This window comes from Solanum lycopersicum, chromosome 4 (assembly GCF_036512215.1).
Source record: "Solanum lycopersicum chromosome 4, SLM_r2.1".
In the NCBI taxonomy this organism is placed as follows: domain Eukaryota; kingdom Viridiplantae; phylum Streptophyta; class Magnoliopsida; order Solanales; family Solanaceae; genus Solanum; species Solanum lycopersicum.
Genome location: NC_090803.1, coordinates 3,291,394 through 3,318,592, shown reverse-complemented (window position 1 = coordinate 3,318,592; position 27,199 = coordinate 3,291,394). Strand labels below are relative to the sequence as shown.

Genomic DNA, 27,199 nt, shown 5'->3' with positions numbered 1-27,199 from the left:
ATCCAACTAAGATAAGTATTGGGTTTGAATCCATAATGTTAAGCCCAAAAAATCCACAGCATTACAAAGTTGTACCACCTGCTAAAATACTTGCACATTATTTTGCTTACTTTTGATACATACCATAAAAAAGCTAAGGCATTTTTGCAGCCATGGCTTTACTGCTTTCAACTTCAACAGCAGCAGCAGCTGCAGCTGCTGTCTCTTCTCATTTATCTTTGAATTCCATCTTTGAAACAAAGAATATCTTGGTACCCCATCTTCAATTTACAGGTATTTCAGCTCCCCTTTCATTTTTTTTTGTTTGTTGTTGTTGTTGTAGTTGTTTTAATCAAGATTGAATGAAGTAACAAGGGTAGCGAACATAATGTATATTTTTTCTGTATTGAATTGATTAAACAGGTTTTACTCAAAAACCCCACAAGAAAATATGTCAGCAAAAAGTTCCTTTCTTGGTTTTATCTGTATTAAAGGGTAGTCAATCAAGAACAAAAAGGAGAAGTGATAGTAGTAGTAGTAGTGTTTCAAGAAAAGATAGTAACTTTAAGCTCTTATTGAGTGAAGGGAGGGATAATGATGAGAATTATGGGTGTATATGTCCTGGTTGTGGAATCTTTATGCAGGATGAAGACCCAAATCATCCTGGTTATTACAAGAAAAAAAAGGTGGAAGAAAGTTTAGAGGATTTTGTGGATGATGAGGATGTTGTTGTTGGTGAAGGTGGGGATGATGAAGAAGAGGAGGAATTTGGGGATTTTATTGAGGGGGAGTTGGAAGAAGGTGGAAGTGAAGAAATGGGGTCAGGGAGTGAGGATGGATTTGATGATTGGGATTCCGAGGAATGGGAATTGGGGTTGGAAGAAGCCGAGGGTGATTTGAAAGAGTTAGATGGTTTTTTGCCTGCGGGTGTAGGTTATGGTAACATTACACAGGAGGTTCTTGAGAAAGGAAAGAAGAAAAGGGTGTCGAAATCGGAGAGGAAAAGGATGGCAAGGGAAGCGGCTAAGGGAGAGAAAGAGGAGGTCACGGTTTGTGCTCGATGTCATTCATTGAGGAACTATGGACAAGTGAAGAATGAGCTGGCCGAAAACTTGATACCCGATTTTGATTTTGACCAGTTAATTACGAGTAGGTTGATGAAACCTACTGGGAAAGCTGATGCGACGGTTGTGGTTATGGTGGTTGATTGTGTTGATTTTGATGGTTCCTTTCCAAAGCGAGCTGCTAAATCTTTGTTTAAGGCACTAGAACAAAGCCAAGATGGCTTGAAACAAAGTAAGAAGTTGCCAAAGCTTGTTCTTGTGGCTACCAAGGTTGACCTTCTCCCTTCTCAAATTTCCCCTGCGCGTTTGGACAAATGGGTTCGACACCGTGCTAAAGCTAATGGAGCACCTAAACTGAGTGGAGTTTACATGGTAAGTTCCCGTAAAGATTTAGGTATTAGAAATTTGCTGGCATTTATAAAAGAATTGGCTGGTCCTCGAGGAAATGTGTGGGTTATTGGGGCGCAAAATGCAGGGAAGTCGACATTAATAAATGCATTTGCTAAGAAAGGAGGAGTTAAAGCTACAAAGCTTACAGAAGCTCCTGTACCTGGAACTACTCTGGGAATCCTGAGAATTGGAGGAATTTTGTCAGCCAAGGCAAAGATGTATGACACGCCGGGCCTCCTACATCCATATCTTATGTCCATGCGATTAAACAGGGAGGAGCAGAAAATGGTTGAGATACGAAAGGAGCTACAACCTCGAACTTATAGGATTAAGGCAAGCTCTCTTATTTACTTTATCGTTCGTTTTACAGCCCATAATATGATCTATTTTTTGATAAGCTACTTATTTGAACTTTACTATTAGTGACCATAAATTAATACTTTGAACTTTGTAATTACTTTTAAATATCTGTACAAGTGTATTTCAGTTAATCCCGTGAGAACCCTTCTTTGATTTGAAATTGCAATCTAAGAAATGGGAAACTTAGCGCTGGTGCATATATATTTAAATTTACCTGTTTACTTATTCGTATGTTTTCTGGACTTGCTTGTGCGTTGTGATTGGTGAATAATGCATGTTCTCACACAGTTTATGTAATTGTTATATTTAAAGATTTTAATTGGTCTGTCAAAGAAAGGAAAGCCTTTTGGAAATTCCATTCTTTGGCCTGCACAGAATTGATTAATATGTTTTTCCTTTTCCACTGGAGAACATCTTTTCCTCCTCTTCTGAATTTCTTTCTTGTCTACCGAGTTTTAAATCTCTAGAGTAAAGCGTCCTGTGTAAAAAGTGTCAGTTCAGTATTGCGTTACGTGTCATCAATAGAAGGGGAGCTTTGACATAACTGATAAAGTTGCTGACATGTGACTAGGAGGTCACGGGTTCGAGTTGTGGAAACAGCCTCTTGCAAAATGCAGGGTAAGGCTGCAAACAGTAGGTCCTTGTGGTCTGTCCCTTCCCCGAACCCTGTGTATAGTGGGAGCTTAGAGCACTGGGCTGCCCTTCACAATAGCATTGTTGTGTTTGATACTTGCCAAAAATGCAGGGTAAGGCTGCAAACAATAGGTCCTTGTGGTCCGTCTCTTCCCCGAACCCTGCGTATAGTGGGAGCTTAGTGCACTGGGCTTCCCTTTACCAATAGCATTGTTCTGCAGTTGTGCTTGATACTTGCCAAAAAGGTTAATATATTCTATGTTTCTTAACTCTAAGTTTACTGCCTCTTGAGTCTTGAAACAAATGGGTGAAACTTAAGAATCTGATTCCACCACCAGTATAACCCGGAGATGAAGAGTAGTTTGTAGTTTCTTCTTAACTAAAGCTTACTTCACTTTACTTTGAAGAATCCTGTGAGAGTAGGTGTCTCTAACTTGAAACTCGACTCTTTTTCTTTTTTGTTCCCGATATACCAATTTCGGAAATAGTTGTACATATTTAGTCTTTCTACATGAAGTTCTATAGATTCTTTGCTCTAGAAATAGGTTCAGGGCTTCTATTTGGAGAGAAATTTGATGAATGACCTTAAATCTTTGACCCCTAATCAAATTGTTTGGGATTCAGATAGCTCCTTTTATTCGTCCATCGTCTTTACCTGTTTTTTTTTTTTTTTAAAATATTGCTGTGAAAGATGTATATGACTGCATCAAACTTTTTGCCTGTGATTAAAAAGACTTTTCAACTCTATATGTATTTTTCCCGATTTTCTTGCAGCATGGGCAGACTGTACATATAGGGGGCTTAGTTAGACTGGATCTAGTTCAAGCCTCAGTTGAAACAATCTACGTCACTGTCTGGGCATCGCCTAGTGTATCTCTTCATCTAGGGAAGACGGAAAATGCTGATGAGCTCAAGAACAACCATGCTGGAGTAAGATTGCAGGTAATACTCCACTTTTTGCAGTATTTCTGATTCAATAGTATTTCCTACTTTATAGCCAATTCCACTCGACCTACATCAGTATGTTTTTTGTTGAAGATCAGTATATAAATTTGAGATAAGTACAATGAAAGGTGAGATAGTATTCTTTGCTAAAGAGAAGGCGTAGATGCAAAAACAAGTTAACAACTAAGAACATGTTGCAAGATGCAAGTTAGCCTGATAGTAGATGTCATAATGCCGTATGTGTAAACAAATCCTTTACTCTTGATCGACCAAGAACCAAAGAAAGACTATTTTCCTAAGATGTTATTAATGGACATCTTCTATATAATATTCATCCATTTCTTTGCAGCTAATAAGCAGCTCTCACCAAGCTTGCTTCTATCTGCTTACAACCGTTTTTTTTATGGGCATCTATAGAGGCAAAAAAAAACCAACCTTTGCCTTATGAGGAGGCTCAATGCATCATTCGCTTGAGGGGATGTTAGAAATAAGTCTCAGTCAAAAGTTTACATAGGGGACAGTAGTTCTTCAGTTATGGTTGAGTTATAGGTTCTGATGCCCGCTGGTTGACCAAAGAGCCAAAACTAGGTGAATCACTTAAACTGTGGGCCAGAGTTGTCAAAGGCACGCTTAAGCCCTGAAGCAAGGCTCAAAACATGTTTTTTTTTTGAGAATAAAGGCTCAAAACATGTTGAGCGCTTCACCTCACTTAATGTGTGTGTCAGTGTTGTCATCTGCGCCTTTTTCTATTATGCATTAGAGCTTTTTTGCACTTTTCGGTTTTGATAACACTGATTAGGGCTGGGACTATACTAACCATTTTCTCCTGCATTGGGAGTTCCCCATGGAGCTTCCGTAACCTGTCTATTCATATGCATGATCTCTTCTGTCCAAGTGGGCACTACATTACTTCCTAAAGCCACATCAAGAAAACGGTGGACAAGGATGGAATACTGCAACATAACGGACTATACAGTATTCTGGGAAAAATGCACAATTATGCTAAATTGTATTGAAACAGTATGTTTTCCAAGTTAGTATCCAAAGGAAAATTTGCTCCAGGAAGCTTAACAACTTGCATTGTTGAGCATATCTAACGAGTTGTGTTTGTTCAATGCTCTCTGGTGCTCCTTTTCATCATCTTCTGTTTCTATCTTTCACCGTTCAAATTTTTAGAGGCTATATAATATTTGCGTACCATCGATGCCTCTAAGATGGTTTCAATTTACTCAAGTGTGAAGGAAAACAATTGGAAAGAGCACAGAACTATGCTAACTGTTCTGTTTTTATTGTTGGTCTTCAGCCTCCCATTTCCATGGAGCGAGTTTCTGAGTTGGGACAATGGCAAAAGAGGGAAGTAAAAGCACGTGGAACGAGCTGGGATGTCAAGAGCATGGATGTTGCGGTTGCTGGCTTAGGATGGTTCTCCCTAGGTTTGAAAGGCGAAGCAGATTTAGCCTTGTGGACATATGATGGCATTCAGATCACATTGCGTGAACCATTGGTGCTTGATCGTGCAGCCTCTATCGAAAGACCTGGATTTTGGCTACCAAAGGCTATATCAGAAGCCATCGCTAACTCATCGAAGCTTGAAGGTCAAGAAGCAAGGGAAAAGAATCCATCAGAGGAGACCATGCAACTTTCATAAGTATCCAACAAAAAGAGGCAGCTGAGTCAATTTTCTTGTGAACCTTGTACGACGACTACTTAAAATGGGCGGATTGGATTGAATATGAGTGGGTTGAAAAGGGATTAGACAAATAGAAAAAAGAATCCCATATGAAGGAGAACAGATAAAAACAATGAGGGAGGAGAGAACACATGCCATTATAGTGGAAAATAGGAACCTGTTAAAATTCCTTGTTTTCATTTCTCTCTGGGGATTTTAGTCTTTTCTAAATCCATATTTTTCCTATTCCTCCTTTGATAAATACATACATTGTATTGTTTTCTGTCGTTTATATATTGTCATTAATTATTCGAAAGACAAAACTACAGGCGTGGAATAAAACTAATACAAAAAAGTTAGATTAAATGATAAAACAGAGTTACTATATATTTAATACAACTAACAACCATTACCACAACAATCATATTTTATCAAGGAGCAGTGTGATATTCCAAAAAAAAAAGGTACCTTTCGCTTTAGTGGGAAATTTAAAAATATATTTTTTTCCCTTTTTGATAATGGGAACTTTCATTTGCACTAATCGTAATTTTTTTTTTCTAAACTTTAATCACATAAGTCATAAGCGGACCCTTTCAACACATTATTTGTTCTAAACTTTTATGTCAATTGCTTTTGACTGTATATGATCTCCATCTCCCATTTTCGAATATTCATTCCAATATACAGCTAGCCCCCTCTTATTTTCAATCAAAACTAAATATGGCTGATGCGTTTGTGTCATTTGCAGTTAAAAAATTGGGTGATTTCCTCATTCAGGAAATTAACCTACTTACAAGTCTGAGAGAGGATATACAGTGGCTGCGAAACGAGCTTCTGTTCATGCAGTCTTTCCTCAAAGATGCAGAACTAAAGCAAAGTGGAGATCAAAGAATTCAACAATGGGTGTTTGAGATCAACTCTATTGCTAATGAGGCTGTTGCTATACTCGAGACTTATAGCTTCGAGGCTGGTAAACGTGTTAATCGTCTCAAGGCTTGTGCTTGCATCTGTAGGAAGGAGAAGAAATTATACAATGTCACCAAGGAGATTCAATCACTCAAGAAACAAATCATGGACATCGCTCGCAAACGAGAGACATATGGTATTACAAATATCAATAGTAATGCGGGAGAAGGACCAAATAACCAGTCTGCCATGGTTAGAACATTGAGGAGAACTACTTCATATGTGGATGACCAGGATTACATTTTTGTTGGCTTTCAGGATGTTGTACAAACATTGCTAGCTCAACTTCTCAGACCAGAGCCTCGTCGAAGTGTTGTGTCCATTTATGGCATGGGTGGATTAGGCAAGACCACTCTTGCAAGAAACCTATACACAAGTCCTAATATAGTCTCTAGCTTCCCTAAACGCGCTTGGATATGTGTTTCTCAAGAGTACAACACAACGGATCTTCTTAAGACTATCATAAAATCCATCCAAGGTCGCACCAAGGGAACTCTAGAATTGTTAGGAACTATGACAGAAGGAGATCTAGAATTTCACCTTCGTGATCTATTGAAAGAATGCAAATACCTTGTGGTGGTTGATGATGTATGGCAGAGAGAAGCATGGGAGAGTTTGAAAAGAGCATTCCCGGATGGCAAGAATGGCAGCAGAGTTATTATTACCACGCGCAAAGAGGATGTCGCCGAAAGAGCAGATGACAGAGGTTTTGTTCATAAACTTCGTTTCCTAAGTCAACAAGAAAGTTGGGATCTCTTTCTTAGGAAACTACTTGATATTCGAGCAATGGTTCCAGAAATGGAAAGTCTAGCTAAGGATATGGTGGAAAAGTGTAGAGGCTTACCTCTTGCAGTTGTTGTATTGAGCGGACTACTTTCGCATAAAAAGGGGCTAAACGAATGGCAAAAGGTGAAAGATCACCTTTGGAAGAACATTAAAGAAGATAAATCTATTGAAATCTCTAACATACTATCATTAAGCTACAATGATTTGTCAACTGCGCTCAAGCAGTGTTTTCTCTACTTTGGTATTTTTCCAGAAGATCAAGTGGTCGAGGCTGATAACATAATACGGTTGTGGATGGCAGAGGGTTTCATACCCAGAGGAGAAAGAATGGAGGATGTCGCTGAAAGCTTCTTGAATGAGCTGATAAGACGAAGCTTGGTTCAAGTGGCTAATACATTTTGGGAAAAAGTTACTGAATGTAGGGTTCATGATTTACTCCATGATCTTGCGATACAAAAGGCATTGGAGGTAAACTTCTTTGACGTTTATGATCCAACAAGCCACTCCATATCCTCTGTATGTATCCGACATGTCATTCATAGTCAAGGACAAAGGTACCCCTCACTTGATCTTTCTAACTTAAAGTTGAGGTCAATTATGGTCTTCGATCCACATTTTCGTAATGTGTTCCAACATATAGATATGTTTCGACATCTATATGTGTTGTACTTGAATATTAAATATGGTGGTGTTGTACCTGGATCCATTGGGAGTTTGTACCACCTCAAGTTCTTAAGCTTGAGAGGTATCGATGAGCTTCCGTCTTCCATTGGCAACCTCAAGAATCTACAGACACTTGTTGTCAATGAAGCGGATTACACTTTCCAACTACCCCGCAAGACAGCTGACCTAATAAATTTAAGACATTTAGTTGCTCAGTATTCAGAACCTCTGGTGCATATAAGCAAACTTACTAGTCTTCAAGTTCTTAAAGGTGTTGGTTGTGATCAATGGAAATACGTTGACCCTGTTGATTTAGTCAATGTTAGAGAATTAGGCATGGCTTATATTAAGAGATCTTACTCCCTAAACAACATTAGCAGCTTGAAAAACCTTAGCACTCTCACATTGGTGTGTAAAAATTATGATGAATCATTCCCATCTCTTGAATTTGTTAATTCTTGTCAAAAGCTCCAGAAATTGTGGTTAGAAGGGAGAATAGAGAAACTGCCTAATCTGTTTCTAAGTTCCATCACAATGATGGTTCTGAGGTTCTCCGTACTGAAAGAAGATCCGATGCCTATTTTGGGAATGTTGCCCAACCTAAGGAATCTCGATTTGTTTAGAGCTTATGAAGGAAAAGAAATAATGTGCAGTGATAACAGCTTCAGTCAACTAGAGTTCCTTATTCTTTATGATCTCGAGAACCTAGAAACATGGCATTTAGGTACAAGTGCCATGCCTCTGATTAAAGGTCTTCGTATCCATGACTGTCCAAATTTAAAGGAGATTCCTGAGAGAATGAAAAACGTGGAGCTGTTGAAGAGGAACTATACGTTGTGAAGCTTTTCAAGTGTATATGATGTCTTATTTTGGCCTCTTCATAATCTTAAAGGTATTGATGGGGGGCGTTTCTGCCAAGCACTTAAAGGTCTTAGTGTTTGATTTCTTATTGTTTTAAGCTTTTTGAGTGAGCGTAATTGGTTTGAAGATAGTTGTTTGTATTTTTTAGTTTCCTCTTAACTGAAGGCTTACTTCACTTTACTTTGAAGAATCCTGTGATGCATATTGATGAAGCCAGTGCGAGGTGCTGTGAACTTCGAAATGGAGAGAAATTTGACAAAATGACCTTAAATCATTGTAAACTGACCTCTTATCAAATGGTTTGGGATTCAGATAACTCCTTTTATTCGTCCCTCATCTGTATCTGTTTTTTTTTTTTTTTTTTAGTTTTATATTGCAGTTAAAAGATATACATGACTGCAACTCAATTTCTTGCCTGAGATCAAAAAGTACTTTTCGACTCTAAAATGTATTTTCACAATTTTCTTGCACGTGGGCAGACTGTACATATTGGGGGCATAGTTAGACTCGATCTAGTTTTTGCCTCAGTAGAAACAATCTATGTCACCGTCTGGGCATCACCAAGTGTGTCGCCTCTTCATCTAGGGAAGAGAGGAAATGCCGATGAGCTCAAGAACAACCATACTGGAGTGTGATTGCAGGTAATACTCCAATTCTTTGCAGTATTTCTGATTCAATATTATTTCCTACTTTATAGCCAATTCCATTCGAACTGTATCAGTATGTTTTTGGTTGAAGATCAATGTGTATTATTTGCTAATGAGAAGCCGTAGTTGCAAAAACAAATCCATGTTCCATGTTAGCCTGATAGCAGATGTCATAGTGTTGTATGTGTAAACAAATCCTAATTGTTCTGGTTTATCGATGGCTCTTAGATGGTTTCAATTTACTCAAGTTTAAAGGAAAACAATCGGAAAGAACACAGAACCATGCTAATTGTTCTGTTTTCATTTGTTGATCTTCAGCCTCCCATTTCCATGGAGCGAGTTTCTGAGTTGAGACAATGGAATAAAAGAGGGAAGTAAAAGCACGTGGAACGAGCTGGGATGTCAAGAGCATGGATGTTGCAGTTGCTGGCTTAGGATGGTTCTCCCTAGGTTTGAAAGGCGAAGCAGATTTTGTCATGTGGACATATGATGGCATTCAGATCACATTGCGTGAACCATTGGTACTTGATCGTGCAGCCTCTATTGAAAGACCTGGATTTTGGCTACCAAAGGCTGTATCAGAAGCCATCGCTAACTCATCGAAGCTTGAAGGTCAAGAAGCAAGGGAAAAGAATCCATCAGAGGAGGCCATGCAACTTCCATAAGTATCCGACTAAAAGAGGCAGCTGAGTCAAGGTCTTGTACGGCGACTTAAAATGGGCAGGTTGGATTGAACATGAGCGGGTTGAAAACGGATTGGACAAAAAGGAAAAAGAATCCCATACGAAAGAGAACAAATAAAAGCATTTCTCTCTTGTATTTAAACACTCGGCGATTTTAGTCTTTTTAAGTTACTAGAGTTCTAAATTCATATTTTTCAAATTGATAACTAGATTTTATTTTTTTCCCGTCAAGTATACATTAGTAATTTGATTGATTTGACAAAAGTACAGGCAAAAAGTAATATAAAAAATTTGGGTGATTTCCTAATACAGGAAATTAACCTACGTTTAAGTCTAAGAGAAGATATACAGTGGCTGAGAAACGAGCTTCTCTTCATGCACTCTTTCAGAACAAAAGCATCAAAGAGTTCAACAATGGGTGTTTGAGATCAACTCTACTGCTAATGATGCTGTTGCTATACTCGAAACTTATAGCTTCGAGGCTGGTAAACGTCGTCCTAGTCGTCTCAAGGCTTGCGCCTGCATATGTAGCAAGGAAAAGAAAAAATTCTACAATGTCGCCAAGGAGATCAAATCACTCAAGAAACAAATCATGGATATCTCTCGCAAACGAGAGACTTATGGTATTACAAATATCATTTCAGGAGATGAAGGGCCAAGTAATCAGGTTACAACATTGAGGCGAACTACCTCATTTGTCGATGACCACGATTATATTTTTGTTGGTCTTCACCGTTCTCTCCATTATGGAATGGGGGGTTTAGGCAAGACCACTCTTGCGAAAAATCTTTACACCAGTCCTAATATAGCCCCTACACGCGCTTGGATATGTGTTTCTCAAGAGTACAACACAATGGATCTTCTTAAGACTATCATAAAATCCATTCAAGGTCGCACCATGGGAACTCTAGATTTGTTGGAAAGGATGACAGAAGGAGATCTATCATAAAATATCAAGGGAAAAGGGTCTGATATACCCCTCAATTTTGTGATTTTGAGCTGATATACCCCTTGTAATGAAAGTGGCTCATATATACCCCTACTTGTAAACAAATGGCTCACATATACACTTTTCCTCTAACAGAAATGAAAAAAATAATAATTTTAATCTAAAATTTATTATTTTTTTCTAAAAAATATAATCTCATATTAGTAAATTTAATCCTCGTCAAACATATTTTTTTGACTTTTTTTTGTTTCAATGACTAATTTATAATTATTATTTTGATAATCAAATTTATTTATGTTTCACTAATATTCTTGTAAAACTTATTGTACATGACCAAATTTTTTCTTCGAATACGAAATTAAATTACAATACACACAAAAAAATAGTTTAATTTTTTATTCTTTAAACTAAGGAATGAAAGAAAAAAATAAAATAAAAATAAGAAATTCAAATAATTATAATAAAAGAAGTCAAAAAATAATTTATGTACGAAAAAAATTAAAATATACCTTGAACTTTGATAGAAGAATCATATATATAATTTTTTTAAAAAAATTAGAAGTAATAAATATAAATTTAAAATTAATTTTTTTAACTTCCGTTAAATGAAGGGTATATGTGAGTCATTGTGTAACGACAGGGGTATATGTGAGCCGTTTATATAACGGTAAGGGCATATATGAGCCACTTTTATAACGAGGGGTATATCAGCTCCAAATGACAAAGTTGAGGGGTATATCAGACCCTTTTCCCAAATATCAATACTACTAATGCTGGAGAAGGAAAAACATTTATTTTGTATGTTTTTTCGATTTTTCTAAAGTCGCCCCTTAATTTTTGAGAAAAATCAAGAATGTTTTCAAAAAGACTTAAACAGAAAAATCAATTGAAAACATTTTAGGGGGGTTCGGGGATTCCTATGAGCATCTTAGTAAGGTTTTGAAAGCACCTCAGACGTCCGCTAACTTGTGATTATCCGACAACTAACTCATTTGGCTAAAATAACTAACTTATAAAATTTATTGGAAATTGTTTGAAAGTGAGTTTCTTAGTTTTTTATCTAAGCGAAACTTATAAATTGAAAAATATTTTTTAAAACTATTTAAACTTGGTTAATTTTAAGTTGCTAAAACATTATGGCGTTCGAGGGGGATTTGGAGTTTTCTAACTTTAAACTAAAGACAAATAAAAACAGATAATTAAGAGGATATAAAGAGAGAGGGAGAGAGATTTGGGTTCAAATCCGGGTTTTTGTCCATCTTGACCGAAATTTCGGACCCACCTGTTTAGGATTTTTGGCCCATTTGTCTTTTGGGTTTTGACCCACTTCACCTGTACTTGTATGCCCAAATGACAACAAAACACATGACTTATAAAAATTTTTTGACTCCTAATGGCCCCGAATTCTTCAACTCTTCAATTGCTCCGTATTTCTTGATTTTGGGGGACCTGTCCATCTATTTTAAAGCTGGGAGACTCGATAAAGAAGTTGAGCCTTTACGACTTTCTCTCGAAATGCAAGGAGAAAGAGTTCATTAATAGTTTAGTAGAAAAGACGAAGAGACTATGCTTATTCAGTAGAGGCCAAATGTAGAGCATACTTTGTAAAGGCTTTTATAACAGTTTAATGCACTTTTCGTCCCCAATACTTATGGAAACCTTACAAGTGTTTGAGAAAGTAGACGAAAGGGTAATTTTTTTTTGTTACTCTCAACATAAATTTTATCTTTTGTCAAATAAACCAAATTAAAAATACAAACTTCTTTTGGTAGATTCAAACTTGCTTTTCTGTCGATGACTTAAGCCTATAATCTTACAATGCCAATTCTCAATTTTCCTACTCTTTATATCAACATTATTTCACTAAGTTTAAGAGTTCAGTTGCCAAAATCGTTTGTATCAGAGACGTCCAATTTACAACGGAGTCAAGTACAAGAATTCCAGGTCATTCCACCTATATATTTTTTTTCCACAAGTTATGTAATGATTGTCGAAGATGCTTTAATCTTTTTAATCCTTTCTCCGTATATATTTTTCCACAAGTTGTGGAATGATCGTTGAAGTTGCTTTAACTTTTTAAGGCTTTTCTGTATATATGTTTTTCGATAATTAAGTTATGTAATGGTTGTTGAAGATGCTTTAATTTAAAAAAAAAGTACCTTTCGTTTTAGTGGGAATTTCAAAAAGCTTTAATACATCTTTTTTTTTTAAGGGAAAAGGGTTTAATATACCCCTCAACTTTGTCATTTAGAGCTGATATACCCCTTGTTATGAAAGTGACTCATATATACCCCTACTTATAAACAAATGACTCATATATATCCTTTTTATCTAACGGAAATGAAAAAAATAATAATTTTAATCTAAATTTTTATTATTTTTTTCTAAAAAATATAATCACATATGAATAAATTTAATCCTCGTCAAACATATTTTTTGTTTCAATGACTAATTTATAATTATTATTTGTTTCACTAATATTCTTGTAAAACTTATTGTAGATGATCAAATTTTTTCTTCGAATCCGAAATTAAATTACAATACACACAAAAAAAATAGTTTAATTTTTTATTCTTTAAACTAAGAAATGAAAGAAAAAAACAAAATAGAATAAGAAATTCAAATAATTATAATAAAAGAAGTCAAAAAATAATTTATGTATGAAAAAAATTAAAATATACCTTGAACTTTGATAGAAGAATCATATATACCCCTAAATATTTTTTTTTAAAAAATTAGAAGTAATAAATATAAATTTAAAATTAATTTTTTAAAATCCGTTAAATGAAGGGTATATGTGAGTCATTTTGTAACGGCAGGGGTATATGTGAGCCGTTTGTATAACGATAAGGACATATATGAGCCACTTTTATAACGAGGATATATCAGTTGTAAAGTTGAGAAACCTTTTTCCCCTTTTTTTAATAATGGTATGCTAAGTGATAAATGGACCCTTTGAAAACGTTAATTTTATGTCCATATATTGCTTATCTCCAATTTTCCAACTTGTATTCAACTATACAGCCTTCTCTCTTCTTTCTTTTCTTCAATCAAAACTAGTTATTCCTAAAGATGGCTGATGCCTTTCTGTCATTTGCAGTTCAAAAATTGGGTGATTTCCTCATACAACAAGTTTCGCTGCGTAAAAATCTGAGAAAGGAATTTGAGTGGCTGAGAAATGAGCTACTCTTCATACAGTCTTTCCTCAAAGATGCAGAACTAAAGCAATGTGGTGATCATAGAGTTCAACAATGGGTGTTTGAGATCAACGGTATCGCTAATGATGCTGTTGCTATACTCGAGACTTACGCCTTTGAGGCTGATAAAGGTGATGATGATGATGAATTTCATAGTCGTCTCAAGGCTTGCGCTTGCATCTGTAGGAAGGAGAAGAAATTCTACAACGTGGCAGAGGAGATTCAATCACTCAAGCAGCGAATCATAGATATATCTCGCAAGCGAGATACTTATGGTATTACAAATATCAATTCAGGAGATGAAGGGCCAAGTAATCAGGTTACAACATTGAGGAGAACTACCTCATATGTAGATGACCACGATTACATTTTTGTTGGACTTCAGGATGTTGTACAAACATTGCTAGCTCAACTTCTCAAACCAGAGCCTAGTCGAACCGTCCTCTCCATTTATGGAATGGGGGGTTTAGGCAAGACCACTCTTGCGAAAAAACTTTACAACTGTCCTGATATAGCCTCTAGTTTCCCTACACGTGCTTGGATATGTGTTTCTCAAGAGTACAACACAATGGATCTTCTTAAGACTATCATAAAATCCATTCAAGGTCGCACCATGGAAACTCTAGATTTGTTGGAGAGGATGACGGAAGGAGATATAGAAATTTATCTTCGTGATCTATTAAAAGAACGCAAATTCCTTGTGGTGGTTGATGATGTATGGCAAAAAGAAGCATGGGAGAGTTTGAAAAGAGCATTCCCAGATAGCAAGAATGGCAACAGAGTCATTATTACAACACGCAAAGAGGATGTCGCTGAAAGAGCAGACGACAGAGGTTTTGTTCATAAACTTCGTTTCCTAAGCCAAGAAGAAAGTTGGGATCTCTTTTGCAGGAAACTACTTGATGTTCGAGCAATGGTTCCAGAAATGGAAGGTCTAGCTAAGGATATGGTGGAAAAGTGTAGAGGCTTACCTCTTGCAATTGTTGTATTGAGCGGACTACTTTCGCATAAAAAGGGGCTAAACGAATGGAAAAAAGTGAAAGATCACCTTTGGAAGAACATTAAAGAAGATAAATCTATTGAAATCTCCAACATACTATCATTAAGCTACAATGATTTGTCAACTGCGCTCAAGCAGTGCTTTCTCTACTTTGGTATTTTTCCAGAAGATAAAGTGGTCAAGGCTGATAACATAATATGGTTGTGGATGGCGGAGGGTTTCATACCCAGAAGAAGAGTAGAAAGAATGGAGGATGTCGCTGAAGGCTTCTTGAATGAACTGATAAGAAGAAGCTTGGTTCAAGTGGTGGATACATTTTGGGAAAGAGTTACTGAATGTAGGGTTCATGATTTACTCCATGATCTTGCGATACAAAAGGCATTGGAAGTAAACTTCTTTGACATTTATGATCAGAAAAGTCACTCCATATCTTCTTCATGTATCAGACATGGCATACATAATCAAGGAGAAAGGTACCTCTCACTTGATCTTTCTAACTTAAAGTTGAGGTCAATTATGTTCTTCGATCTAGATTTTTGTAAGATGAGTCTTATAAACTTCAGGAGTGTGTTCCAATATCTATATGTGTTGTACTTGGATAATTTTGGTGGAATTATCCCTGATGCCATAGGAAGTTTGTACCACCTCAAGTTGTTAAGTTTGTCATCTATCCGTTATCTTCCCTCTTCCATTGGCAACCTCAAGAATCTGCAGACACTTGTTGTCGTAGAGGGCGCATACACTTTCCAACTACCCCGCGAGGCAGCTGACCTGATAAATTTAAGACATTTAGTTGTTCCATGTGTAGAACCCCTGTTACATATAAACAAACTCACTAATCTTCAAGTTCTTCAAGCCATCCAATGTGATCAATGGAAAGATATTGACCCTGTTGATTTAGTCAATCTTCGAGAATTAAGAATGGATAGTATTAGGAAATCTTACTCTCTAAACAACATTAGCAGCTTGAAAAACCTTGACTCACTCGAATTGTCTAGTGAATTTATTGAATCATTCCCATCTATTGAATTTGTAATTCGTTGTGAAAAGCTCCAGAAATTGTATTTAAATGGGATCATAGAGAAACTGCCTAATCCGTTTTCGAATTCCATCACAATGATGACTATGAGTCACTCAAAACTGACAGAAGATCCGATGCCTATTTTGGGAATGTTGCCAAACCTAAGGAATCTCCAATTAATAGAAGCTTATTTGGGAAAAGAAATAATATGCAGTGATAACAGCTTCTGTCAACTACAATTTCTTAATCTTTCTATGCTTTATCACCTAGAAACATGGCATTCAGGCACAAACGCTATGCCTCTCATTAAAGGTCTTGGTATCGATCACTGTCCAAATTTAAAGGAGATTCCTGAGAGAATGAAATGCGTGGAGCTGTTGAAGAGGACTTCTAGGTCTTCATAATCTAAGAGGTTTTAGTGTTTGATTTCTTGTTTTTGAGTGACTCTAATTATTGGTTTGAACATAAATTGCTTTACTTTATCTTCTCTTGCTTTGAACATAATTGGTTTGTAACATAATATCTAAAGTGTGGAGCTTGAAGATTCTGATTTTAATGTGAATTTATGAGTTAAAATTTTATATGAATTTGTCAATTTTATATATATATATATATTATGTTTTGATTAAAAAAAATGATTAACTTAATTAAATTCATAGATAACACGTACAATACACTCATATTAATCAGTTAACCCTTGTCCTACCATCACAATCAATATTACATTTCTAAACCAACTTCATTTGATATGACTCATCGCAATTATAATATATTTTTTAGTTAGAAAAGAAATTCAATATTTCTTTTATATTTTGTGGAACTATATTGTTAAAAATATACTTGAGGAAAAAAAAGACATGATAAAAAATTATTGACACCAAATTTTGATATGATAGTTTTAAAACTAATACTTTTTGAGTATTGTATTTTAAGTAGTTCAAAATACATATTTTTTTTTCATTTTAATGCATTTTTTTTTTATAATCATCCTTTTTCTCAAAATATTAAGATTTTTATCGGTTATTCTATTTATATTTTTTTTGTCACAACCGAACTTTCAAATATTTGTTCATTTTTTAAATAAAAAACTATTATTTTTGATAAATTATATTTTTTTAATATACTAATAAGTTAATAACATTAAAAAATTAAAATACTTTTTTTCTTTTTCTTAAAGTAGTGTAACATTCAATCTACTCAATTGTTGTATTTTGTTATTCCTTCTTAGATTCACAAAAAAATTATATTCATCATAGTTATGAAAAACAATTAATTTCATATAAAAGGTTATTATTATATATCTAAATATACACTCTACACACAACATTCTGTATTAGTCAAAACATAATACTATATGTCTTTTAAATTTTTAAGTTGTGAATTATATATATATATTAAATTATCAAATTGTTAATTATTACGATTCACAATATTATTTATGTCATATATGATACAAATAGAATTTGGAGAGTCGATCAATTTTTAATTGTTTAAGATATTAAAAGTTGTTAATTATTGTATTATATATGTTTTGAATTTTTAAGTTTGTTAATTATTATAACTTAAATTATTATTTACCTCAATTGCAAATAATGTATGTTACTTCATTTATCCTATTTATGTGACACTGATTCAAATTTTACTTACAAATACAAATATATTCATTAAAATTTCATTAGTTAATTAATTGTTCAGTGTAATTTTTATTTCGTATACTATTAATTGAAACTAATTAAATACATCAAAATAATGGGTTAAAAAGGAAAAGATTAATGGACAGTGCCTTAGTTTTAAAAATCAATATTCATTCCATACACTATTTTATTTACCCTAGAATAATATAAGAAATTTTCAAAAGTAGAATCCAAAACTAAAAAGGTTCACATTTAAACTCCAAATCATTTTTATTTTTTTGGCATTTCTCCGAAATGTTAAATAAATAATTCAAATTATAATTTCATTGAAAGTCAATCAAATTTATTTTATATTATAAAAGTATCTTAAAGTATTATTTATTGTGATTTATAATATTTTTATATCATTTCAAATAGTATATGTTATTTTGTATGCCTTCGTTTACGTGTCATTAATAAAATTTTGAGAGTCAACCTAATTTTTTTATATGTCATGTAACTATTATAAATTTCTAATTATTATAATTACATATTTTACATAATTTTTAAATATATAAAGTTTTTTTTAAAAAAATAAGAAAAATTAATTAAGACGAAGAAAATATAATTTTGATATGAATTTAGAAAAAAAATATTAACTATATATATCATTCTACCTGAGAAAAAGAATATAAAGAAAATAGTGTGTTATATTAATTACTAATCATTTTTCTGTTATTATTTAAGATATATTTCATGTTGAGCTTCATGTAATAATGAGAGGCACTTCTTAATTCTAATTTTTACTTGTGAAAAGATAAATTAAAGTAAAGATATTTAAGAAAATTACATATAACAATTTTATATAAAATAAATTATTTTAAAATCTTTAAATTTATATCAGTATGCAATAGTAAAAAGAAAACTTAAATTTTAAATCATGAGTGTTACCAAGCCTGAAATTTGTTTATGAATTAATCTACATTATTATATTACTTTATTGGGGAAAAAATGTTGATCAAATTTGATTTAATATTTTTGTTAAAAAATTTTTTATTTAAAAATAATAAAAAATAATACTAAACACTTAAAATTTCTCTATGAAAAATTAGTATTAAATTTGTATGTAAATACTTGGATAGATACTTTTTAATAAATAATTACTGATTTTAGCGATATTTTTAATTTATTGTCATTTATAACAATACTATATTAAATTTTTAATATATATTAAAAATGAATTAAGTATGCAATGATATGTATTATAACTATTTTATAAAATATATTATGCGTGTTTTATAAGAAGTTAACACATTGAATTATAAATGTATTAAAACATGAGATAAATATATAAAACTTGTATTATATGTGAATAATAAATTATCTTTTATAATATAAATTATAAATGTATTAAAGGTGATAGAATGAAAAAAATATATTATTGCTATAATGATAAATATTTTTTATTTGTCGTATATTTATATAAGTTTCTCCATATTAATTTATTTTATTGTTGATGTTTCGTTTCTTAAAAACATAAATGGACCCTTTGAAAACACAATTTGATTTACATCTGACTGCATAACTTTCTTCATTGTCCTTAATTTAACAGTGAAGAAGCTATTAATACATTTTTTTTTTTTAAAAAAAATGTCTCTTTCACTTAGCTTGTAGCATCTTTATTCTTTTTGATAATGATTGTCGAATCGTAAATTCTTTTTTCAAAATGTGTCGTTTCTTAAAAACATAAATGGACCCTTTGAAAACACAATTCAATTTACAATTTTTTTTTTTCAAAATCAGTGTTATTAGGATACATAGAAAATAATTTAGATACATTAATTTTAATACATTAAAATAAAATTAGTTACGCTTTTAAAGGAAATGGAATCAATTTTGAATTTGATTTCCCCAAATCAAGCTAATTAATTTGTTGTCAGTCTTTCTCAAATGGTAATAGTTTCAATTAATTCAAAATTCATTTATTCTTCTCTATTCATCATCTTATATTCATTCAAATTTGTCGAAACTTTGATAATATACATAATAAATAGTTGTTGGAAAATAATTTCTTTTGTAAATCTCAAATACAACATTGCAGTAGATCGATGAGATGAGAAAAATTTGAAAATCCGATATATAGTATAAGGAAATCACAAGAAAAATGTTGATTCTGCTGCTTGACATACTCTTCATCTCATCTCGATCGTGGCATCATAGTAAGAGGTAGTCAAAGAAGTTACTAGCTGTTTTATTAAGAAAAAGGAAAAACATTTATTTTGTATGTTTTTTCGACTTTTTTAGAGTCGCCACTTAATTTTTGAGAAAAATCAAGAAAACATTTGTTTTAAAAAAGATTTAAACAGAAAAATCAATTGAAAACATTTTAGGAGGGTTCGGGGATTCCTATGAGCGTCTTAGGAAGGTTTTGAAAGCACCTAAGACGTCCGCTAACTTGCGGTTATCCGACAACTAACTCATTTGGCTAAAATAACTAACTTTTAAAATTTATTGGTAATTTTTTTTTGGGAAAAGGGTCTGATATACCCCTCAACTTTGTCTTTTAGAGCTGATATACCCCTTGTTATGAAAGTGGCTCATATATACCCCTACTTGTAAACAAATGGCTCACATATACCCTTTTCCTCTAACGGAAATGAAAAAAAAAATAGTTTTTATCTAATTTTTATTATTTTTTTCTAAATAATATAATCCCATATGAGTAAATTTAATCCTCGTCAAACATATTTTTTTTGAGTTTTTTTTGTTTCAATGACTAATTTATAATTATTATTTTGATAATCAAATTTATTTATGTTTCACTAATATTCTTGTAAAACTTACTGTAGATGATCAAATTTTTCTTCGAATTCGAAAATAAATTACAATACACACAAAAAATAGTTTAATTTTTTTTCTTTAAACTAAGGAATGAAAGAAAAAAATAAAATAAGAATAAGAAACTCAAATAATTATAATAAAAGAAATCAAAAACATAATTTATGTATGAAAAAAATTAAAATATACCTTGAACTTTGATAGAAGAATCATATATACCACTAAATATTTTTTTAAAAAAAATTAGAAGTAATAAATATAAATTTAAAACTATTTTTTTAACTTCCGTTAAATGAAGGGTATATGTAAGCCATTTGTGTAACGGCAAGGGTATATGTGAGCCACTTTTATAACTAGGGGTATATCAGCTCCAAATAACAAAGTTGAGGGGTATATCAGACCCTTTTCCCTTTTTTTTTTGTTACTCTTTAACATCTGGTTTATTGCACACTCATACCTGCATTTCAATCTGCTGAGTATCATTTGATCACCTATTAGTAAAGTTCATTTGACGAATCTGTGTTCTTAAGGTCGTTTTTTTCGATTTCTTATTTCCCTTGTTAAGATTAGTTATATTTAATTCAACTAATTATACCATTGTAAAGGAGTTAGTTAGTTAGTTAGATTCTGTTAGTTGGTTATATGAAATTAGTTAGGAGTCCATTACATGGAATGAATAGCACACAATTTTCACTTCTCACAAACTCACTAGTCTGCTCTCTCACGCCTGCACTGTTCATCTTCATCTTTGCATACTTTGCTCCATTAATGGAGATTCCTGCACATCTTCATCTTCATATACAGTTTCAACATCCCTTGCGGCTTCATTCATATGTAATTGCAAATATATTAATAATCAATATGCATGGAGAAGTATATGAATTCATACAAACAACAAGACATAAATTTTATCTTTTGTCAAATAAACCAAATTAAAAATACAAACTTACTTTTATCTTTTGTCAAATAAACCAAATTAAAAATACAAACTTACTTTTCTGCCGATGACTTAAGCCTATAATTTTATCAACTGACAATGCCAATTCTCAATTTTCCTACTCTTTATATCAATATTATTTCACTAAGCTCAAGAGTTCAGTTGCCAAAATCGTAAGTATTAGAGACGTCCAATTTACAAAACGGAGTCAAGTACAAGAATTCCAGGTCATTCCACCTATATATTATTTTTTTCCACAAGTTATATAATGATTGTTGAAGATGCTTTAATTTTTTTAATCCTTTCTCCATACATATTTTTCCACAAGTTGTGCAATGATCGTTGAAGTTGCTTTAACTTTTTAAGACTTTTCTCTCTATATATTTTTCCATAATTAAGTTGTGTAATGGTTGTTGAAGATGCTTTAATTTAAAAAAAAAAGTACCTTTCGTTTTAGTGGGAATTTCAAAAAGCTTTAATACATCTTTTCTTTTTTGATAATGGTATGCTAAGTGATAAATGGACCCTTTGAACACATTACTTTTATGTCTATATATTGCTTATCTCCCATTTTCCAACTTGTATTCCACTATACAGACTTCTCTTCTTTTTTTTTTTTTTCAATCAAAACTAGTTAGTCCTAAAGATGGCTGATGCCTTTGTGTCATTTGCACTTAAAAAATTGGGTGATTTTCTCATACAACAAGTTTCGCTGCGTAAAAATCTGAGAAAGGAAATTGAGTGGTTGAGAAATGAGCTACTCTTCATACAGTCTTTCCTCAAAGATGCAGAACTAAAGCAATGTGGTGATCATAGAGTTCAACAATGGGTGTTTGAGATCAACGGCATCGCTAATGATGTTGTTGCTATACTCGAGACTTACGCCTTTGAGGCTGATAAAGGTGATGATGATGGATTTCATAGTCGTCTCAAGGCTTGCGCTTGCATCTGTAGGAAGGAGAAGAAATTCTACAACGTGGCAGAGGAGATTCAATCACTCAAGCAGCGAATCATAGATATCTCTCGCAAGCGAGATACTTATGGTATTACAAATATCAATTCAGGAGATGAAGGGCCAAGTGATCAGGTTACAACATTGAGGAGAACTACCTCATATGTAGATGACCACGATTACATTTTTGTTGGACTTCAGGATGTTGTACAAACATTGCTAGCTCAACTTCTCAAACCAGAGCCTAGTCGAACCGTCCTCTCCATTTACGGAATGGGGGGTTTAGGCAAGACCACTCTTGCCAGAAAACTTTACAACTGTCCTAATATAGCCTCTAGCTTCCCTACACGCGCTTGGATATGTGTTTCTCAAGAGTACAACACAATGGATCTTCTTAAGACTATCATAAAATCCATTCAAGGTCGCACCATGGGAACTCTAGATTTGTTGGAAAGGATGACAGAAGGAGATCTAGAAATTTATCTTCGTGATCTATTAAAAGAACGCAAATTCCTTGTGGTGGTTGATGATGTATGGCAGAAAGAAGCATGGGAGAGTTTGAAAAGAGCATTCCCAAATAGCAAGAATGGCAGCAGAGTCATTATTACAACACGCAAAGAGGATGTCGCTGAAAGAGCAGATGAAAGAGGTTTTGTTCATAAACTTCGTTTCCTAAGTCAACAAGAAAGTTGGGATCTCTTTTGTAGGAAACTGCTTGATGTTCGAGCAATGATTCCAGAAATGGAAAGTCTAGCTACGGATATGGTGGAAAAGTGTAGAGGCTTACCTCTTGCAGTTGTTGTATTGAGCGGACTACTTTCGCATAAAAAGGGGCTAAACGAATGGCAAAAGGTGAAAGATCACCTCTGGAAGAACATTAAAGAAGATAAATCCATTGAAATCTCCTGCATATTATCATTAAGCTTCAATGATTTGTCAACTGCGCTCAAGCAGTGTTTTCTCTACTTTGGTATTTTTCCAGAAGATCAAGTGGTAACTGCAGATGACATGATATGGTTGTGGATGGCTGAGGGTTTCATACCCAGACGAGAAGGAAGAATGGAGGATGTTGCTGAAGGCTTCTTGAATGAGTTGATAAGACGAAGCTTGGTTCAAGTGGCTAATACATTTTGGGAAAGAGTTACTTCATGTAGAGTTCATGATTTACTCCATGATCTTGCGATACAAAAGGCATTGGAGGTAAACTTCTTTGACATTTATGATCCAAAAGGCCACTCCATTTCCTCTTCATGTGTCAGACATGCCATTCATAGTCGAGGAGAAAGGTACCTCTCACTTAATCTTTCTAACTTGAAGTTGAGGTCAATTATGTTCTTCGATCCAGATTTTTGTAATTTGTCCCGACATATAGTTGGGTTCCGACATATATATGTGTTGTACTTGGATATTATAGAAGGTGGTGTTATACCTGATGCCATAGGGAGTTTGTACCACCTCAAGTTCTTAAGGTTGAAAGGTATCCGTCGTCTTCCATCATCCATTGGCAACCTCAAGAATTTACAAACACTTCGTGTCCTAAAGACACAAGGCTTATGCCAGTTACCCAGCGAAACAACTGAGCTAATAGATCTAAGACATTTAGTTGTGCGGTATCCAGAACCTTTGGTAGGTATATGCAAACTCACCAGTCTTCAAGTTGTTGATGGCATCTGTTGTGATCAGTGGAAAGATGTTGACCCTGTTGATTTAGTCAATCTTCGAGAATTAAGCATGTTTGAAATTAATAATTCTTACTCCCTACACAACATTAGCAGCTTGAAAAACCTTAGCACTCTCACATTGTGCTGTGGAACTTACGAATCTCCATTCCCATCCCTTGAATTTGTTAATTGTTGTGAAAAGCTCCAAAAATTGTTTTTAAGAGGGAAAATAGAGAAACTGCCTCCGTTTCCAAATTCCATCACAATGGTAGCTCTTTATTTCTCAAGACTGAAAGAAGATCCGATGCCTATCTTGGGAATGTTGCCAAACCTAAGGAATCTCATATTAGAAGAAGAAGCTTACGAAGGAAAAGAAATAATGTGCAGTGATAACAGCTTCAGTCAACTACAATTTCTTCATCTTTATATGCTTTATCACCTAGAAACATGGCATTTAGGCACAAATGCTATGCCTCTCATTAAAGATCTTGTTCTCGATCGTTGTCCAAAGCTGAAGGAGATTCCTGAGAGAATGAAAGACGTAAAGCGTATTTGATAATAGCAAAGGTAAATATACAAACATAACTTTTCTTCATTTTCTCTCTCTCTCTCTTTTTTTTTATATAAATTAATAATATTTGTGTTAAATCAACAGAGAAGAGCTGCACATTCACCTTCATCAACTTGGCTTCTCCAACCATCAATCAACTAATTGGCTGTTTTGGTTTTTCAATGTGTAATTTCTTTCTGTTTTTTGGCTTTTCTTAATGTGTTGGAAGACAATTTTTTTTTTTTGGATTTTGTGATGATTTAATTAACGGATTTAGGGTTTATTATGTTCTTATAAATTATGTAAAATAAACAAAAATATCCTTAACTGATAGTTTGATTCAAAAATGTCACTGTCTTCAATAATTTGATCTAAAAAATTGTTACTTAATAAGTCAAAATTGTCTTTTTTTCAATTAAATATATTATTTCTCTTTTTTTCGTATTTGATAACAACAAAGGTAAAATAGACAAACATATCCTAATTAGTCTTACATAAAATTGTTGATTTTCTCTTTTATGTTTGTACTTGCTTCTATGTTTTTATGTGGTATCTTTATTGTGTGATGTACATTCACTTTTCTTGTTTTCATTTCTCTTCTGTAATTAAACACTCGAGATTTTAGTTCTTTTTAAGTTATTGAGTTTTAAATTATTATATATTTCCAGTTCCTCTTTGTTTAACTAAATTCGATAACTACTAGTGATGATACTTGACATAAACTGGAAAATTCATGCAACTTCGACAAACATAAAAAATCACATTACCACAATGTAAGTCCAAAACCAAAACACTTTTTGAAATTTTATCTCAACAAACCAATGGAATAAAAGAAGAAGAAATGAAGATGAACGAAACCATATAGAATTTAGGGACACACCAAAAATCAACGATGAATCTCCTCTGGAGACAATATTCAGAGTGACAAATGACTGAATCTTCGTGGGTCATGACAACAAGAGTAGGCTCTAGTTTACTAGCTGAACGAGTATTGTTCGTACCTCATTGAGCAATCAACAAATTCGACTTCAACAAGAATGATTTTGCACTTTAGACAATTTGTAATTATAACCTTGATTTGGTGTCACAATTTGTAATGCTTCAACAACATACTACTTGTGGAACTTTAATTTACTTAATATATTATTATTGTTATCGTATTATTTTCTTAGGAAAACATACATGGAGTATATTATTTTTGGTACAACTTGTATACCTCACTATTTGTGAAACTTTAATTTACTGAATGTATTATTATTGTTATCGTATTATATTCTTTAAACTTTATTGAATCATAATCTTACATATTATTTTATATGATGTTGTGTTGTATTATACATGAGTCTCTTTAATAGTCATGAAGATTAAATTATATAAAATAAACTATTTTATGAATTCAACGATGATTGACTTTTTTTTCAAACTAGTGTCACGTAGGCTAAAAAAGGGTAGAAAATTACTTATAAAATAAGTTCAGGGGGATAATAGGACCTTAGTATAGTATAAGTGTGTCTCTGAGATTTCGGGCATAGGTTGAGGGGGTACTTGGGTATTTTTCCTTTTTTAAAATAATGTGACATGAATAACTACCAAAAGGAAGTCTATCAAGTACAAATTTTATAAAATAGTTAAGAAACAAACGGGCAACGCACGTTTCTGAAACTAGTTCTAATTTATAAAGATCAAAATTTCTAATTTAATCACATTGTTGCAGTTTTGCATATAAGTATGATTGCTAACATGTTTTGTTTGATATTTGCACAAGGATTTTACTTTTGTAAAAAATGATATTTTATAAAAACATATACATTATCAACTTATTTATAAATATGAAAAATTATGCGGTGAAGCAAATTTATATTATTTAATTAGTCATTATAGTTATAATTTGCTATAATTATCATTTGCGACTAATACTAAACATTAATTACTTGCATTGATTTCAAATTTGTATAATTCGCCGCATTTGTATAATTTGCAACTAATAATTTGTATATGATGGTTAAGCAAAAAATTAACCAGCGAGTATATATTCTGCTTCTTTGAATTAAAGTAAAAAGGGACCCATTTTCGTATTAAAGATTAGGGAAAATGCACAAGTACCCCCCTCAATCTATGCCCGAAATCCCAGAGACACACTTATACTATACTAAGGTCCTATTACCCCCCTGAACTTATTTTATAAGTAATTTTCTACCCCTTTTTAGCCTACGTGGCACTAGTTAGAAAAAAAAAGTCAACCATCGTTGGACCCACAAGATAGTGCCACGTAGGTCGAAAAGGGGTAAAATATTATTAATAAAATAAGTTCAGGGGGTAATAGGACCTTAATATAGTATAAGTGTGTCTTTGATATTTCGGGCATAGATTGAGGGGTATTTGAGCATTATCCCTAAAGATTACTGTGAAATTCACTTGTTAGAGAGAGCTTCCTTCAAATAGATTTACGCGACGCGAATTTGAAATAATCGAGCTCTAGCGGATATCGTACATGAGAGACCGAAAAAGAAAATACAATTACAACAAAATACCAAACTTAAAAAACAATTTATATATAACGCATCCGTCACTATATGATTATCATATATGATTTTTGATATAATTCGACTTTTCAACGAACTATTATTCAAAATTGAGTCCAAATCTAATTCAAATTTTACCCGAATAATCTCAAATTTTATATTATTAGTCTCGTCGATGTTCATCGGTTCTTCTGAAAAATCACCAATTTGAAACAAAGTTTGTTTTCAGCTAATCAATTTTGAGATCTTGACCTTCAAGCTCCAAGGTTGAATTCGAATATTTTATTTCTTCTCTTCAAAGTTACAAAACGCA

The 27,199-nt window shown here is 33.2% G+C and overlaps 4 protein-coding genes across 6 annotated transcripts; all 4 read left to right on the top strand.

The window, feature by feature from the left end:
• Positions 1–99: 99 nt before the first annotated feature.
• On the top strand, positions 100–5,363 carry LOC101262407 (GTP-binding protein BRASSINAZOLE INSENSITIVE PALE GREEN 2, chloroplastic). Its single transcript, XM_004236788.5, has 4 exons — positions 100–273; positions 403–1,766; positions 3,201–3,368; positions 4,675–5,363. The coding sequence occupies exons 1-4, from the start codon at positions 153–155 to the stop codon at positions 5,017–5,019; spliced, it is 1,998 nt and encodes a 665-aa protein (XP_004236836.1). The 5' UTR covers positions 100–152; the 3' UTR covers positions 5,020–5,363.
• Positions 5,364–5,593: 230 nt separating this feature from the next.
• Positions 5,594–9,830, top strand: LOC104646714 (disease resistance protein RPP13-like). Of its 2 annotated transcripts, XM_069296432.1 has the most exons (3): positions 5,622–8,347; positions 8,796–8,957; positions 9,282–9,830. In XM_069296432.1, exon 1 carries the CDS (start codon positions 5,761–5,763, stop codon positions 8,293–8,295), a length of 2,535 nt encoding a protein of 844 aa, XP_069152533.1. In that variant the 5' UTR covers positions 5,622–5,760; the 3' UTR covers positions 8,296–8,347; positions 8,796–8,957; positions 9,282–9,830. The 2 variants fall into 2 exon arrangements, with proteins under 2 accessions (XP_019068820.1, XP_069152533.1); XM_019213275.3 differs by having other exon boundaries at positions 5,594–8,957.
• Positions 9,831–13,562: 3,732 nt separating this feature from the next.
• On the top strand, positions 13,563–16,394 carry LOC109118728 (putative disease resistance RPP13-like protein 3). Of its 2 annotated transcripts, XM_069296947.1 has the most exons (2): positions 13,563–15,265; positions 16,084–16,394. In XM_069296947.1, exons 1-2 carry the CDS (start codon positions 13,668–13,670, stop codon positions 16,121–16,123), a joined length of 1,638 nt encoding a protein of 545 aa, XP_069153048.1. In that variant the 5' UTR covers positions 13,563–13,667; the 3' UTR covers positions 16,124–16,394. The 2 variants fall into 2 exon arrangements, with proteins under 2 accessions (XP_069153048.1, XP_019068819.1); XM_019213274.3 differs by having other exon boundaries at positions 13,565–16,394.
• Positions 16,395–20,687: 4,293 nt separating this feature from the next.
• On the top strand, positions 20,688–24,711 carry LOC101263305 (disease resistance protein RPP13-like). Its single transcript, XM_004236790.4, has 2 exons — positions 20,688–24,381; positions 24,470–24,711. The coding sequence occupies exon 1, from the start codon at positions 21,848–21,850 to the stop codon at positions 24,368–24,370; it is 2,523 nt and encodes an 840-aa protein (XP_004236838.1). The 5' UTR covers positions 20,688–21,847; the 3' UTR covers positions 24,371–24,381; positions 24,470–24,711.
• Positions 24,712–27,199: the final 2,488 nt, after the last annotated feature.